Genomic DNA, 14,970 nt, shown 5'->3' with positions numbered 1-14,970 from the left:
GTAGTAGACTACCTTGGATATAAGACATGATATAGTAGTGTACGTGGCTAATGGAGTACATCATGAGGGATTTTTGCATGTATATATGCAAGAATCTACAGTACATAGTACAGTAATAGTCAGGAGACACAATAGGATAGTGGTCAAGACAGCAGACTGTAGAATCAGACTGCTTGAGTCCAAATACCACTTACTAGCTATGCTGTAGGATCTTAGGCAAATGTTTTCAGTTCTCCAACTCTCCATTTCCTTGTCTGTAAAATGGAGACAGTAGAATCGATCTCAAAAGATTGTATGAGAATTAGGACAGTGCATGCAGAGTATTTGCATGGCCCCCTCTGCATAGCAAGCAGACCCTTGATGTGGAAGGCTACATTAGACACAGGCAAACACACCCACAGAGCCAGGAAAGGAGGGAGACTTTCAAGTTCCCTCATTAGCAGCCCGTGGGTATTCCTCGCAGGCACCACTTTGGTGAATTCACTAAGGTCCATAGTCTGGTCCTCAACTGTGGGGGCTGTCAGCACCGCCTTATGTATTGTCTGTGTCTTCAAGAAGACATCTAAACCAAGGTCATGAAACTAATGTATAAAATCAAAATGCAAATATGTGCATTTATCATGGAACTATTTCTTATGGTAACTACCAAGGGGACTAGACAGCTGGGTCCTCTGACCAGTGGATTTTCTCCCATTCAAGAAGCCAAAGTATTATCAGAAGGGTGTTTGGTGAATGCGGAATTATAGCAAATGGAGTTAATAATATGATTAAGATGTTTAGCCCCATCTGCCTTGAAGCATATGTTTCCTTGAAAAGGGTATACCTGTCATAGTAGAGCGCCAGTCCTTGAACAGTCTTTCTCTTCCAAAAGCACTCAGATGGGCAGAGATAGGCTGCTCTCTTTACCATGTTTCTATGGATGGATGTAACAACCCCTCCTAACGATGGGATTAGCCCATCGCTTTGCTAGATTAATACAGTCTGGTAATATGCAAATGTTCCACTTGGTGACTGTGTATGTCTATTCTGATTCATTAAGGGTTCATGTGACTGTCACAGAAAGCAACCTACTTCTCTCTTTTTTTTAATAATAAATTTATTTTTTATTGGTGTTCAATTTGCCAACATACAGAATAACACCCAGTGCTCATCCCATCAAGTGCCCCCCTCAGTGCCCGTCACTTATTTCTGAGGGTTTTGTGGGCACTTCTCTGTAGTCCCCAAGCATTGACAGTAGTCCCCACCAATGCTGCCCCCAATGATTTAAGACAACTGAAGAAAAAGGTCCTAAAAATTCTCATTCCAAAGCTAGTACATTCCAGTTCATGTGAGTTTGCCCGCCTATACCACATAATACCAGAAAAAAGTCCCCAAGAGCACCAGAGGGGTTCTTCACGAGGAAAAGGCAAAACCTTGAAGGCCACATCTGAACGAAGGCCATTTAACTGCCTATGGGCCACCCGGGAACAGCTGAAATTCAATGGATACATACTAAGATGTGGTTATATGTCATCCTTGTGTTTTCAGAGAAAATCTACCAAGGAATGAAAAGCTCTGTGGTGATGTTCGAGACTGGGGTTGGGCATTCCTTCAAATGTGTGAGTGAACAGAGCATCCAGCTGTCAACCCACCTTCAACTGAAAACAATGAATGTCCAATTTCAAGCCTTTGATTTCGAAGATGACCACTTTGGTAATGGTAAGTCGAGTCTTCCTCATGTCACAAGCATAAACTTCAGAGACCCAGGGGGTAGTTTCAAGTTGTTATTTGTGTGTGAAGCTGTCAAAGGGACAAGGGTCACGTGAGTTTCCATGACAGTATGATTCCACAAAGCTTTTAGGGCCAAGTTTCTCTGTCCAACTTTCCCTCCTGTCATTCCTTTGAGTCAATACCAATCTCAAAATCGGATACTTTAGGGAAGCCCGGGTGGCTCAGCAGTTAAGCACCTGCCTTCAGGTCAGGGCGTGATCCTGGAGTCCCCAGATCGAATCCCACATTGGGATCCCTGCATGGAGCCTGCTTCTCCCTCTGCCTGTGACTCTGTCTCTCTGTGTCTTTCATGAATAAATAAATAAAATCTTAAAAAAAAAATCAGCTACTTTAACTCATTCATATCCACCACTCTCGACAACAGGATGCATTCTCCTGGTAAAACCAAAACACATATCCTGCCTCCTCCAAATACACACACACACACACATACTCAATCAAAAAGTCAGAAAATACCATCTGCAACTTTCCCTTTCCGAGCTGTTGAGTACTGGAAAACTCAGGTATATTTGGAAACTTTTAAGATCCTATTAGTAATATCTAAAACTCAAGATTTCAGAATCGATTCTTTCCCACTTGCAGAGAGAAAAGAGAAAATTGCAATAATTCAACATAGAAATATATACTCTATTGGGCTCCCTCTTCTCAATTCCCCTGACTAGAGCTTCCTTATAGTTGGTTTTAGTTTCTATGTAACTTCTGCTTTGAGTTCTATGCAACTTCCCCACAGAGAGAAGCAGGTTCTAGGCAGAAGGCCAGGGGCAGACCAAGGTGACTTTCTGAAAGTTTTTTTTTTCCTTCTGGGGAAACAGGTTATAAAGATTTCTATGGGAAAAAAATATTTCTATGTATGTCTAGGAATTGAATTTCAGTTTCTAAAACCTTCCTCTCATAATAGCTAAAAACATTATGAGTACTTCTCAATTTTCATATATAGATTTAGCTAAAAGTTTAGCTGTAAATTCCATTTCTGTAATGTGAACCCAACTTATCTTTGAGTTCCATTATAAAGTTGAAAATGTGCCTACAAAAATCTTCTGATATACTTGCTAGGAAGCATGGAACAGAGGAAGGATTAAAGTGTTGCTGGCCTCAGACCCCCTGATTTCTGTAGGTTTTGTCTGAATCTTGAAATCTCTGCCTCCATTTTGGACTTTTACCACAGTGCTAAGATAAAAATATTAAAAATTTCTTAGTAGGTGTGGCACCCACTTTGTCATCTGGTCTCAAAACTTCCAACTTGAGGAAACTTAAAAATTCATGATGAAGGTTTGAAAAGCCTCTGTAATTAATCATGTGATCTTAAAAAATAAGGTACACACTTGCTCTTCCTCTGCCTCTGAACCTCTGTGAAGCAGGAAGTGAGCAAGTGGGAAACCTTGTCATAGCAGAGGTGAGAAATAAAACCTTTCAGCAACATACATCTGGCCTCTCTTAGCAGTGCCCACAGGGAAACATAGAAAAGCTACCTTTTCATTTCATCCCCTCCCGTCCTTCCCCTTTCATATAATTCTCAACTTGCCACATTCTTAACCAATTTTTTTCACCTTCATTTGTTGTCTGCCTCCTTCACATTTTTTTTTCTGCTTTGTCTCTATTCTTATTTGATTCTAGCCTATCCTTGTAATTTTGTTAATTTGGGCCATTATGGCCAGGGGTCAAAGCATCCAAAGAATCAGGAATGGCAAACAGAAAGAATAGGTAGATCTACCCCAGATTATTATCCATTTTCCTTTTTTTCAAGGGGAGCAGCAGCGGGGAGGGAGAGAAGCAGACTCCCCACTGTGCAGGGGGCCCGACATGGGGCTCCATCCCAGGACCCTGAGATCATGACCTAAGCTGAAGGCACCACCCACTTTCCTTGTAAGCAAACATTTACCAAAAAAAAAAAAAAAAAAAAATCATAAGCCAGGGATTCCTGATTGGGAGAGATTGATAAGTGGAGGAAAATTCTATCAAATATAGCTTACAATTTTTTAAAAGATTTTATTTATTTATTCATTAGAGACATAGAGAGAGAGGCAAAGACACAGGCAGAGGGAGAAGCAGACTCCATGCGGGGAGCCCAATGCGGGACTTGATGCTGAAACTCCAGGATCATGCCCTGGGCTGAAGGCAAGCACTAAACCACAGAGCCACCCAGTGATCCCCAGCTTACAATCTTATTCATGGTTTTCTTTCTTATATTGTTTATTTTTTAATACAGTTTTCTTTTTTCACTTTTTTAAAAAAGATTCTATTTATTTATTCATGAGAGACACACACACAGAGAGAGGCAGAGACATAGGCAGAGGGAGAAGCAGGCTCCATGCAGGGATGTGGGACTCGATTCTGGGACTCCAGGATCACCATGTGGGCTGAAGACAGATGCTCGACCGCCTACATTGTTTAAAGAGGATAAACATTACATTGTTACATTGTAATTGTTTACAATGTTTAAACAATTTTTACATTGTTTAAAGAGGATAATTGAGGAGGCACCTGAGTGGCTCAGTGACTCTTGATCTCACCTTGGTCTTAATCTCAGGGTCCTGAGTTCAAGCCAGGCCTTGAGCTCCCTGCTGGACCTGGAGCCTACATTAAAAAAAAAAAAAAAAAAAAAAAAAAAAGGAAATAGGAGAACTGATGTCTTTATTTTGGAGAAAACAGTGAGTAATGGTTTTAACTGCTTTTCCTGAAAAAGGTTTTCTCATTTTTCTGTATTTGCCAGAAGTGCCACTCACCTGTTTTTAACAGGAAGTTTATGAAATTTGGCAACAGCACTCTAACCACTGCTTATCCAGAGGATATTCTGGCTTTCCCTGGAAGGATTTCATCTCTTTCCATTTTCTCAGAAGTGAGGGGGTCGGGAGGGCACACAGCAGCTTCAAGAGAGCTTTAAGAGCCCCTAAGACGTTTCGAGTGTTAGGACATTCCTGTTCCTTCCTTACAACAGGAGATGTTGAGGGAAATCTGGGCTGTGACCCGGTTTACCAGCGAGGGCTTGCCTTCGGAGAGATGCCGCGTCTCTCCATCTCCAGCAGGCCCTGCAACAGGTTCCTCCAGCAGGAATCAACCATCCCCCCCTCCAACTCCTGTTTCTAGCTCCACCTCGGGGGTAACTCAGAGGTCCTGTATCGCACCCAGCCATGACCATCCGGGAGAATGACTAAAGGAAGGTTACTGGTCTAGTGTGTGGAAATTTCTCCCACAGCACATGGGGAAAGAAGGGGAATTAAAATCAAGAAGAGAGGAGTAAGGCAGTTCACTTAGGGGTGGGAGGCGGCCCTGGGCCCTTGGCATCCCCGGGAGCGGCCTCGGGGTCCAGGGGTGCGCGGCTTACTGCAGGGCGCTGCTGGGCGCTGTCTGGGGTCCGCGGCAGTTGCTGGGCGCTCCGGGAAGCGCTGCGGGCCTCCCCTGCGAGCCTCCCCTGCAGGCCGCACTTGCCCCTTGCCCTTAGCGCACCCGCTGCTTGCGGGTCCTGCAGGTTTAGACCCCCATTTTTCTCTTCCGTGGAGGGTGGAGCATCCTGAATTCACCCCTCCCTCTGCAACTCACCTAGAGAGAATAGAAACCTTAACGAATGCCCACCTGGAGAGAACCTAGCCATTGTTAATTTTGATATATTTCCCTCACATGCATATTTTACAAACCGGAGCATACAGAGAACCCGGTTTGGAATCCTTTGTTACCTGTGCATCATAAGCATTTCTCTGTGCAAAGGTGCCAAGGGTCATTATTATGGCTGCTATCATGAATATGCTATCAACAGTATATAATAATATATTTATTGTGTTGTTGAGAATTTTTATTGTTTCTAGGTTTTCACAAATGTGTTGTGATTAAAGAATTATGTATGAATTTCAAAACAGACATTGATTAGCGAATGTGTATAAATGTGTGTCTGAATTTTGGTTTTGCCTCATTAACTGTTTAAAATGGTTATGATTTATTCTGCAGTACTAATTCTTAATTTTTAAGAAAAAATGGAAACAGGAAATACATGAAGATGGCTTAAGTTTTTCTTTTAAATATTATAGAAACATATGAAATGAAAAAGTAGAGTTAAAATAGGGACTAGAGGGGATCCCTGGGTGGCTCAGCGGTTTAGCACCTGCCTTAGGCCCAGGTCGTGATCCTGGAGTCCCGGGATCGAGTCCCACATCGGGCTGCCTGCATGGAGCCTGCTTCTCCCTCTGCCTGTGTCTCTGCCTCTCTGTGTGTGTGTGTCTCTCATGAATGAATAATTTTTTTAAAAAATCTTTAAAAAATAGGGATTAGAATTTTCCTTCCTCATTATCTAATGGGGGGAGGGGCGAGGAAGAGTGTTTAAAATCACCAGTAGCAGTGGAGATACAATCTATTGCGATTACCTTTTAAAACTGGTGAACAAAAAAGAAACAAGATTCAGAAGAACAGTTGAGTGGACAGCAGAGCTGGGCTCTGAGCACCTGCTTCCCCCCACCACACTCACCAGGAAGTCATATGATGAGAGAAAAAAGAAATCTTGTGAACGCTTACTACCATTCCTAAAAAAACTGGAGGGAAATAGACGGTCATTTTATCTCTTCTCATCTAAGAGTAGTGAAAATGGGTACTGTGAAGAGGCAGAGTCAACACAGAGACTGATGGAAGTGAACTGGGGAGCCAACCCCAAATCACAGGCTACCCCCAGGCTATAGCTAATTCTCAAGGTACAAAAAAGAAGATAGAATCCAAATAGGTTGCTCAATGGGAAAGATTAAATGATCTCAGACATAATGGACAGAAAGGCCCTAATTTACCCAAATGATATTGAAGGAAATGCAATGTCATGGATAAGATGCTTAAGAGTGAACAAGATGGGGTGGGGGGTGGGAGTGATTGGGTGACGGGCACTGGGGGGTTATTCTGTATGTTGGTACATTGAACACCAATAAAAAAAAAAAAGAAAAAAAAGAAAAATGGGCAAAGAACAGTTGGTGGAAAAAAAAAAGTGAACAAGATGAGGGTTGCAAGCAAGATCTTGGGTTTGTCATTTCAAGCCCCATGTTGGGTGAAGAGATTACTTAAAAATAAAAAAAAACTTTTTAAAAAAAAGAATAAGCAAGATGAAAACAAGCTCTATGACCTTAATGCAAAAAACTGCAGCAAAATAAATAAAAATAGTATAAGATTAGATCAAAATATGGCTATAGAGTTTTAGTTTTGCAAAATGAAAAATGTTCTGAAAATGGATAGTGGTTGCACAAAAATGTGAATGTATTTATTGAAGTGTATACTTAAAATAGTTAAAATGGCAATTTTTATGTCTTTCTTACCACAATTAAAGGAGAGTTAGAAAGGAACATAGTTGACAAAATACAAAGAAAACATAACTTTAGGAATGGAGAGAAATCCCTGACAATTGGTTTTTGCTGAGTATCAGTTGAGAGTGTGAATTCCATATAACGAGAGATCATGAAGTGTTATAATGAAAGAGTGAGGTGAATGGGAGATTTCACTCCTACAAGTGAACACTTTGAGTATCAAAGCAACACCTAATAATAAATAGAAATAGTAAGAGGCAAAAGCAGTAGAGCTGAAATATAAATTATCTTCATAGAGAAAATAACTGAAATCAGCAGTTAATGGAGATAAAAATTAAAATTATGAAATTATAGGGCAGCTGCTAGGTATGGAAGATATTCAGATCACCTAAAGTAAGGATAATTGGTGCATCTGAAATAGAGAGTTAAAAATAGAAGAAAGATAAACTTGATGGCTTCAGAGATTTTCCTTAAGATAAATTATTGAAGTTTGTCCCAGGAAAAAAAGAGCATAGTGTGTCCCAGGGGAAAAAAAAAACACTGACACAGAAAGTTTAGCATTGAGATACATCCAAACTAAGCTATAGAACTTTAAAGATGGGGATCCCTGGGTGGCGCAGCGGTTTAGCGCCTGCCTTTGGCCCAGGGCGCGATCCTGGAGACCCGGGATCGAATCCCACATCGGGCTCCCGGTGCATGGAGCCTGCTTCTCCCTCTGCCTATGTCTCTGCCTCTCTCTCTCTCTGTGTGTGACTATCATAGATAAATTAAAAAAAAATTAAAAAAAAAAAACTTTAAAGATAATTCCTTAGACATATGAATTCTCTCTCCTCCTCAAAAGAGTATATCACCTATAAAGGGGAAAGTTAAAGTTGCCCTCAGATTTATTTACAATAATTTAAAGCCAAAAAACAATAGACCAATGTTTACAAAACCCTAAGGGAAAGAAAGTGTGACCCCAAAATATTATTTATTAAGATAATAGACAGATATCTTCAAACATGAAATAATTCAAGGGATACAACACCAATGAGCTCTTCTTTTTTTTTTTTTTAATTTTTTTTTAAGTTTTTTATTTATTTATGATAAGCACACAGTGAGAGAGAGAGAGGCAGAGACACAGGCAGAGGGAGAAGCAGGCTCCATGCACCGGGAGCCCGACGTGGGATTTGATCCCGGGTCTCCAGGATCGCGCCCTGGGCCAAAGGCAGGCGCCAAACCGCTGCGCCACCCAGGGATCCCCCAATGAGCTCTTCTTAAAAAAAAATGCTTGACAATGAAATTTGGTAAGATCAGAGAGAAGCCACATTATAAAGAAGGATAAAAACAAGTATCTCTCAGGAATAGAGAAGCCACAGTAAAAAAAAGGGGAGGGGGATTTAATCTATTTAAGTAGTTAAATATAAAAAGCATGAAACAACTATGGGTCTGTAAATCTATCATAAGGTCACACCTTCTTGTATATGAAATATGTACATGGTTATTCATTATAGCATTATTTATAATAGCAAAAAATTAAAAAAAATGAAGTTTTCATCAGTCTGGGACAGATACATCCCACAAAAGAATACAGTTATAAGAAAGAATGAGAACATACATATTTATATATGTATAGGGAAGTTACTCAAAATATATCCTTGGGGAACCTGGGTGCCTCAGTCAGGATAAGCATCAAACTCTTTGTTTCAGCCCCGGTCATGATCTCAGGATGATGATTGAGTCCCGCCTCTAACTCCATTCTCAGTGCAGTCTGCTCAAGATTCTCTCTCCTTCTTCCTCTGCCTCTCCGTCAGGCCCTCCCATCATTTGCATTCTCTCTATCTTTCTCTCAAATAAATAAAGTGGTTATGACAGGGGGAATTAAGAAGATGGGGCAAGCTGAAAGTGGAACGTCTCAACCTACAACATTTTGAATTATTTTGACTTTGAATTGCCAATGTGTTATATATTCGAAACAAACTTTTTTAACTATAGGAATGGCAGTTATCAAATAGAATTGAAATAATGTAAACTCAAACAATTATTTAAAAAAATAATAAGTTCAAAATTTGATTTGGGAAGAAAAGAGCTAGAAGGGAATCTGCTAGTGCTAATCTTTCGAAACACTATCAATAGATCCTGTCTAAATTGAAAACACAGTTTAGAAAATCCATGTCTGTCATTTACTTCATAACCCTCTTAATGCATTTCATAATCCTTTAGTGTGTATTTATAATTTCTTATTTGAACCTTACAGGGATCTTTCATGATCTTCGTAACTCTTATCTTGTGACAAAGATACATTTATTTGAAGTTTGGTAATTGTCCCAGTTTTCCTTTAGCTTTTTTTTCTTCAATGAAGTGAAGTTATATTAAAATCAACAATTTTGGTTAAATAGCACTTGCATGATTCTATTTTAATAAAATTACTTGTATTTATTATTCTACCCATCTGTCCTTATAGTTGTAAAGAGAGACATCTGAAGTCATATTTGTCCATGATTTAGCAAGGATAATTTCTGGATGCGTGCTTTTCAAGTGATCGGTTTTGTAAAGGGTTCAGGCGAGGGCAGCCCAAAATGTACCACCACAGCATACTGATTATTTTGAATTGAAGCTACTTGGGAAACAACATTCATAGATCCTCCTCTGTCGCCCTAAAAGCAGGAAATAAATCTCCCATATGAAAGCTATCCTCTCTGTAGTAAAGTAAAAAGACTTATCACTAGAGAAAGGAGCTTTAAAGGCAATAAAGCTATAGAAACAAAACCCCTTACCTTTTGCTAATCTGCTATCTTAGTCCAAATTCCACTTAAACTTCCTTACTAATTGAAGCTCCCAAACATCTGTTTTCTTTATTCTGTCAATTCCTCATAAACCTATTATCTATTTGTCTAAAATGTATCAAAACTGTCTTTCTTGGTTATTTCTTTGGGTATCAATTTCAATATCAACCCTCTCTGCACACATAATAAAACTTAGATGTTTTTTCCTATTAATAATAATTTTTAAACCAGTTGGAAGAATCTTGGAAGAAATTTCTTCCTCTCCTATAGTTTTTGCGGTTTTATTTGTGAGCTTTAGTAGATCATCTTAATTACTTATAGTGAGAAAATACTTAAAATAAAAATAGTGATGTTTCTTTAAGCATACACATAAACACACGCATGTGCACACACACACACTCTCATGTATGTACAGAGGAAGCAAATGCCTTCAAGGTTGGCAGTGATTCATTCAAGTGGAAGGACTGTGGTGACTAGATAATTCTTTTCTTTCTTTCTTTTTTTTTTTTTTTTGAAGATTTTATTTATTTATTCATGAGAGACACACAGAGGCAGAGACATAGGCAGAGGGAGAAGCAGGCTCCATGCAGGGAGCTTGATGTAGAACTTGATCCTCGGACTCCAGGATCATGCTCTGGGCCAAAGGCAGGCACCAAACCGCTGAGCCACCCAGGCACCCTAGATAATTATTTTCTTTGTGTACTTTTCTGCATTTTAAAAACATTTATGCAATGTGACATTAAATAGTGTAAAACTATATGGTAAGTAGAAATTGCTCTCCACTCCCACCTACCCCTGCCCAGCATCTTGCATATCTTTTCGTTTCAGGCACACATGCACATTTGTTTGGGCTCATGCAAAGCTGCACAGATCTTAGGGAACTTCCACATCAGCATGCTGAGATCTAGCATATTCTTTGTAGTGGCTCCATTATATTCTGTTGTACAGATATGCCATTTTATAGTTTGGGTGGATATGTAGATTGTCTACTTTGTTCTCTTGAACTGAGATTATTGTAACATTTCTTTGTGTACTTAAATGAATATATCTTTAGTATAGGTTCCTAGTGGTGGAATTATGTTAATGTATATGTTTTACATTTTGTTTTGACATTTTTGTATTTTTTTCCAAATCATTTTAATCGAATTAAACTCTTAATTTGTTGATGTTCTTTTTTAAATCTCAGAAACATATTTACTGATATATATATCATATTGATATGTATGTATGTATCATATATATCCATATGTATCATATATATATTTAACAAGGGCACCTGAGTGACTCAGTCAGTTGAATGTCCAACTTGATTTTGGCTCAGGTCATGATCTTGGGGTCGTGGGATTGAGCCCCATGTGAGGCTCCACACTCAGCAGGGAGTTTGCTTGAGATTCTCTTTCCCTCTGCCCCTCTGCCCCTCTGCCCCTCATGTGTGTCTGCTTTTTCTGTCTCTCTAAAATAAATAAATAAATCTTTAAAAAAAGGTATATGTAACAAAATTGTGTACTCCAAAAGGGCTTATCATGAAAAGCAACATTTCCCTGTCCTTCCTCTAAGAGACAAAGTACTTTTAACTAATTTTTATAATTTCTTATGATAACTATCTCAATAATTCTTGTTTAAAAAGTTAAAAAGCTTTCTTATTTCTTAATTTATTAGCTTTAAACTGCTTGTTATGGCAGATGATTTCATACTCTTACACCATTCCCTTTATGGTTATATCACTGTTTTTTGTTAAATTAATAATGTATATATTGTTAAAATTATATAAATATTGTCCACTGCCACGTCAAATAGTGTAGGAAAAGCACAGTTCCTGTCTTGTACAGATGTGTCATTTTCTGGAGTCTCTATCATTCTCTCTCCCCTGGTCCTTCCTGATTTTTTCTCTGACCTCAGGTGAGAATTAATCCTTGATTTGTTTAAATATTGGTTTAAGCAAGGATCTCATGGATATAGTCTCTTATCTGTCCTTTTTATTTTTTCTTATAAGATACTATTCAAATATTTGAAATTTTGATTAAAATTTTCTTTGCATTTGGTTTAAAACTAAGGTGACATGCAGTTTTACCTTACAAATCCTTGCCCTCACCATGTTTTTCTTCCATCCCACTCTCCCCTTAGCCACCTATAAATAATTTTATTGGTTTATCATGCATTCTTATCCTTCCAGGTTTTATGTAAATGCAAGCAAATATAAATTCATTTCTTCTTTATTTATGAAAAAAATTGTAGTACTATATTCATTTTTCTTTCTGTTGGTTTTCCACCCTTTAACATATAGTGGGGATTTTTTTTTCTTTTTTTTTATTCAAGTTGACATGGTGTTATATTAGTTTCTGGTGTACAACATAGTGATTTAGCCTCTCTATACGTAACGCTAAGCTCACCACAAATGTAACTACATCTGTCACCATACAGTGCTATTATAATATCATTGACTCTATTTCCTATGCTGTGCCTTTCATCCCTGTGACTTATTCATTCCATACCTGGAAGTCTGTATCTTCCACTCTTCACTTATTTTAACCCATTTCCTTTGCCCCCTTCCCTCTGGCAACCATCAGTTTGTTCTCTGTATTTGTAGGTCTGATTCTGCTTTTTTGTTTGTTTGTTTATTCATTTGTTTTTTTAGATTCCACATATGAGTGGAGATCATATGGTATTTGTCTTTTTCAATCTGACTTATTTCACTGAGTGTAATACCTCCTAGGTCCATCCATGTTGTTGCAAATGTCAAGGTCTCATCCTTTTTATGGCTACATAATATTCCATTATGTGTGTATACCACATCTTCTTTATCCATTCATCTGTTGACTTTTACCTATCCTTGAATAAGATATAGATATTGTTCTCTACTTATTTGTATTCAATCACATTCCCTTTTTTCCTCAGGGTTCTCCATCTTTCCCCAGGTGAGGCTGATTACATTTTAAATGAACTGAATAAGTACTCTCTTAACGAAATAAAAAGAAAGTTTGACAAATTTATAAAGTTTCATTTCTAAGTTCTCATAAATAATTAGGTACTTTTCTAATATTTTTAGCTCATTAAAAGCAATAAAAAAGAACGCTAAGTGTAGCAAAAATGTTTTATATTTTTGAAAACACAGATAAATATCACATGTTTTCAAGATATCACGTGTACTCTAGTGGCAGTCTGTTTTATGTAAGCACATTCTACTTTGCAGAGGACAAATTGCAAGCAAATAATATATAACGCTGTTGAAAGATTAAGTAAGATAACCTTATTTGCTTACTTTATGAATGAGGAAATTGCAAGGTTCACTACTCATCGCAGTTCACACAGTTAGTGGTGGGATTAAAAGTCAAGCCCGGTTGTGTGTCAACTATACTTCAATTTAAAAAAAAGTCAGTCTTGGGTTTGACTCCAAAATTCATAGTCTTCCCACTCTTTCTGGTCTTTCCTCACCAAACCTTACCCACATACTATATTTTTTTTCTCTCTCTTAGTGGACGAGTGTTCATCTGACTACACAGTTGTGCTACCTGTGATTGGGGCCATTGTACTTGGTCTCTGTGCTGTGGGTTTGATTGTTTATGGAATCCACCTAAGACGCGAATCATCTGGATACCAGAGAATCTAATTGGTGCCCCGGGGAAAAGAAAATAATGGAGTTTAGAGAATTCTTTCATCGGTTCCAGGATATTGGGTACTTCCCTTACCATTAGTCCTTCTAACAATGTAAATCACCATCTTTCACAAAACCCATTTCTGATTTAAGCACCAAATCAATTTCTGCATATTTTTTGTTCATTTTATGAAAGATCTAGTGAGTTGCTTCAGAGTATTTTCCAATTTGCTTCAAAATATTTTAGCCATTCTAAGTCAACATTTGAGATATGTTAAATTAACGTAAAGTATGCAAAGTGGTATATGCTTCCAAATTATAAACCACAATGTTAATTGTAATAAATGCTACCCGTGCACATTGGGGATTTTACTTTACCTTTCATCTTTCCCATTATAAAACTGCCTCTGCTTTATCTATAAAATGGACTTCTTCTAATGCTTTTACTATCCATGTTTCATATGATATACATATGTCTGATGATCTACTTGCCTCCTTTTCCACTTTAATTTTTTAAAAAGTCATCAAAACGCCCACCACATCACAAGTTTTGTAGGTTCGATGTGACACCAACAAGAGGAACAAATCAACTTATACTTTTAAAAATGATTAAAGGAATCATTGAAAATGATTGAAATCATTGAAAATGAAAAAAGGAATGATGATTCCTCCCACTGAATCACTAGAGACTAAGAATTAGGTGGCTGTGGACAACAGAATTCACTAATAAGCGAAAAACAATAGCCCTTTGTTTTTGAACACATATATGCCAGACACTAGGCTGAGTTGAGGTACATCCCATTTAATTCTCACAATTTATAGATGAGTAAACTCAAACTTAAGGAAAATAATCACTGCAATGTTACCCAGGTAACAAGTGGCAGACCCAGAATTTAACTACCAGTTGATCTGGTACCAAAGTCTCTAGACTGTTCATTACACCAAATTGGTTACAAGAACAAAAACACCGAGTGCTGCCTAAGGCCTCTCACTAGCACATGCTCCTTTTTCCCAGCAAAAATGAATTTCTCCAGAATCATGAGACATTAGGAGACATAAAAGGAGGGGTTGATTGATAATGAAATGGCCGATCTTCAATAAAGTTCTCTACTTCCTTTAAGGAGACCTTGGGGCTCTCTGTAAAACAAGAGTTTCTCATTTTTATGGGATTGTGCAGCTATGGCTCTAAAGATAAAGAAATGGAGTAAACTTCTCAAGTCATTTTTTTTATTTCTTAAAATAGAAAAATCTTCTAATCACCAAGCAACTTTTCTTTTTTGAATGTAGACCTCCCCCTTGTGGTAACTTGTTCCTTATGCATATTAGAGCCACATTTTCTATTACGATTCACTTCATTCTATAGAGCAACCTGCCAAGAATTATACCCCTGATTGTTTTTACAACTAAAGGAAGGAACTAAGTATACTAACAGAGAAAACCACAGACTCCTAGAATTCTTTAGGAAAGGAATAATTCAGGTCATCCTAGAGTTCATATTGACTTTCCTGACTTGTTCTCTTATGTGTCAATAGGGTTGCAAGGTCCTTGGTTTAGTCTTAAAAGAATACTGAATTGT

The 14,970-nt window shown here is 38.1% G+C and overlaps 1 protein-coding gene across 1 annotated transcript in view; it reads left to right on the top strand.

Moving 5' to 3' along the window:
• LAMP3 (lysosomal associated membrane protein 3) overlaps positions 1–13,752 on the top strand; it is a 34,445-nt gene extending 20,693 nt beyond the window's left edge. Inside the window, exons 5-6 of the mRNA XM_077879825.1 lie at positions 1,528–1,698; positions 13,276–13,752. Coding sequence (XP_077735951.1) covers positions 1,528–1,698; positions 13,276–13,409 — 305 coding nt within the window. The 3' untranslated portion in view covers positions 13,410–13,752. The remainder of the gene's footprint in view (positions 1–1,527; positions 1,699–13,275) is intronic.
• Positions 13,753–14,970: the final 1,218 nt, after the last annotated feature.

Source organism: Canis aureus, chromosome 31 (assembly GCF_053574225.1).
Source record: "Canis aureus isolate CA01 chromosome 31, VMU_Caureus_v.1.0, whole genome shotgun sequence".
Classification (NCBI taxonomy): Eukaryota; Metazoa; Chordata; class Mammalia; order Carnivora; family Canidae; genus Canis; species Canis aureus.
This window is presented reverse-complemented; position numbering and strand designations above follow the sequence as displayed.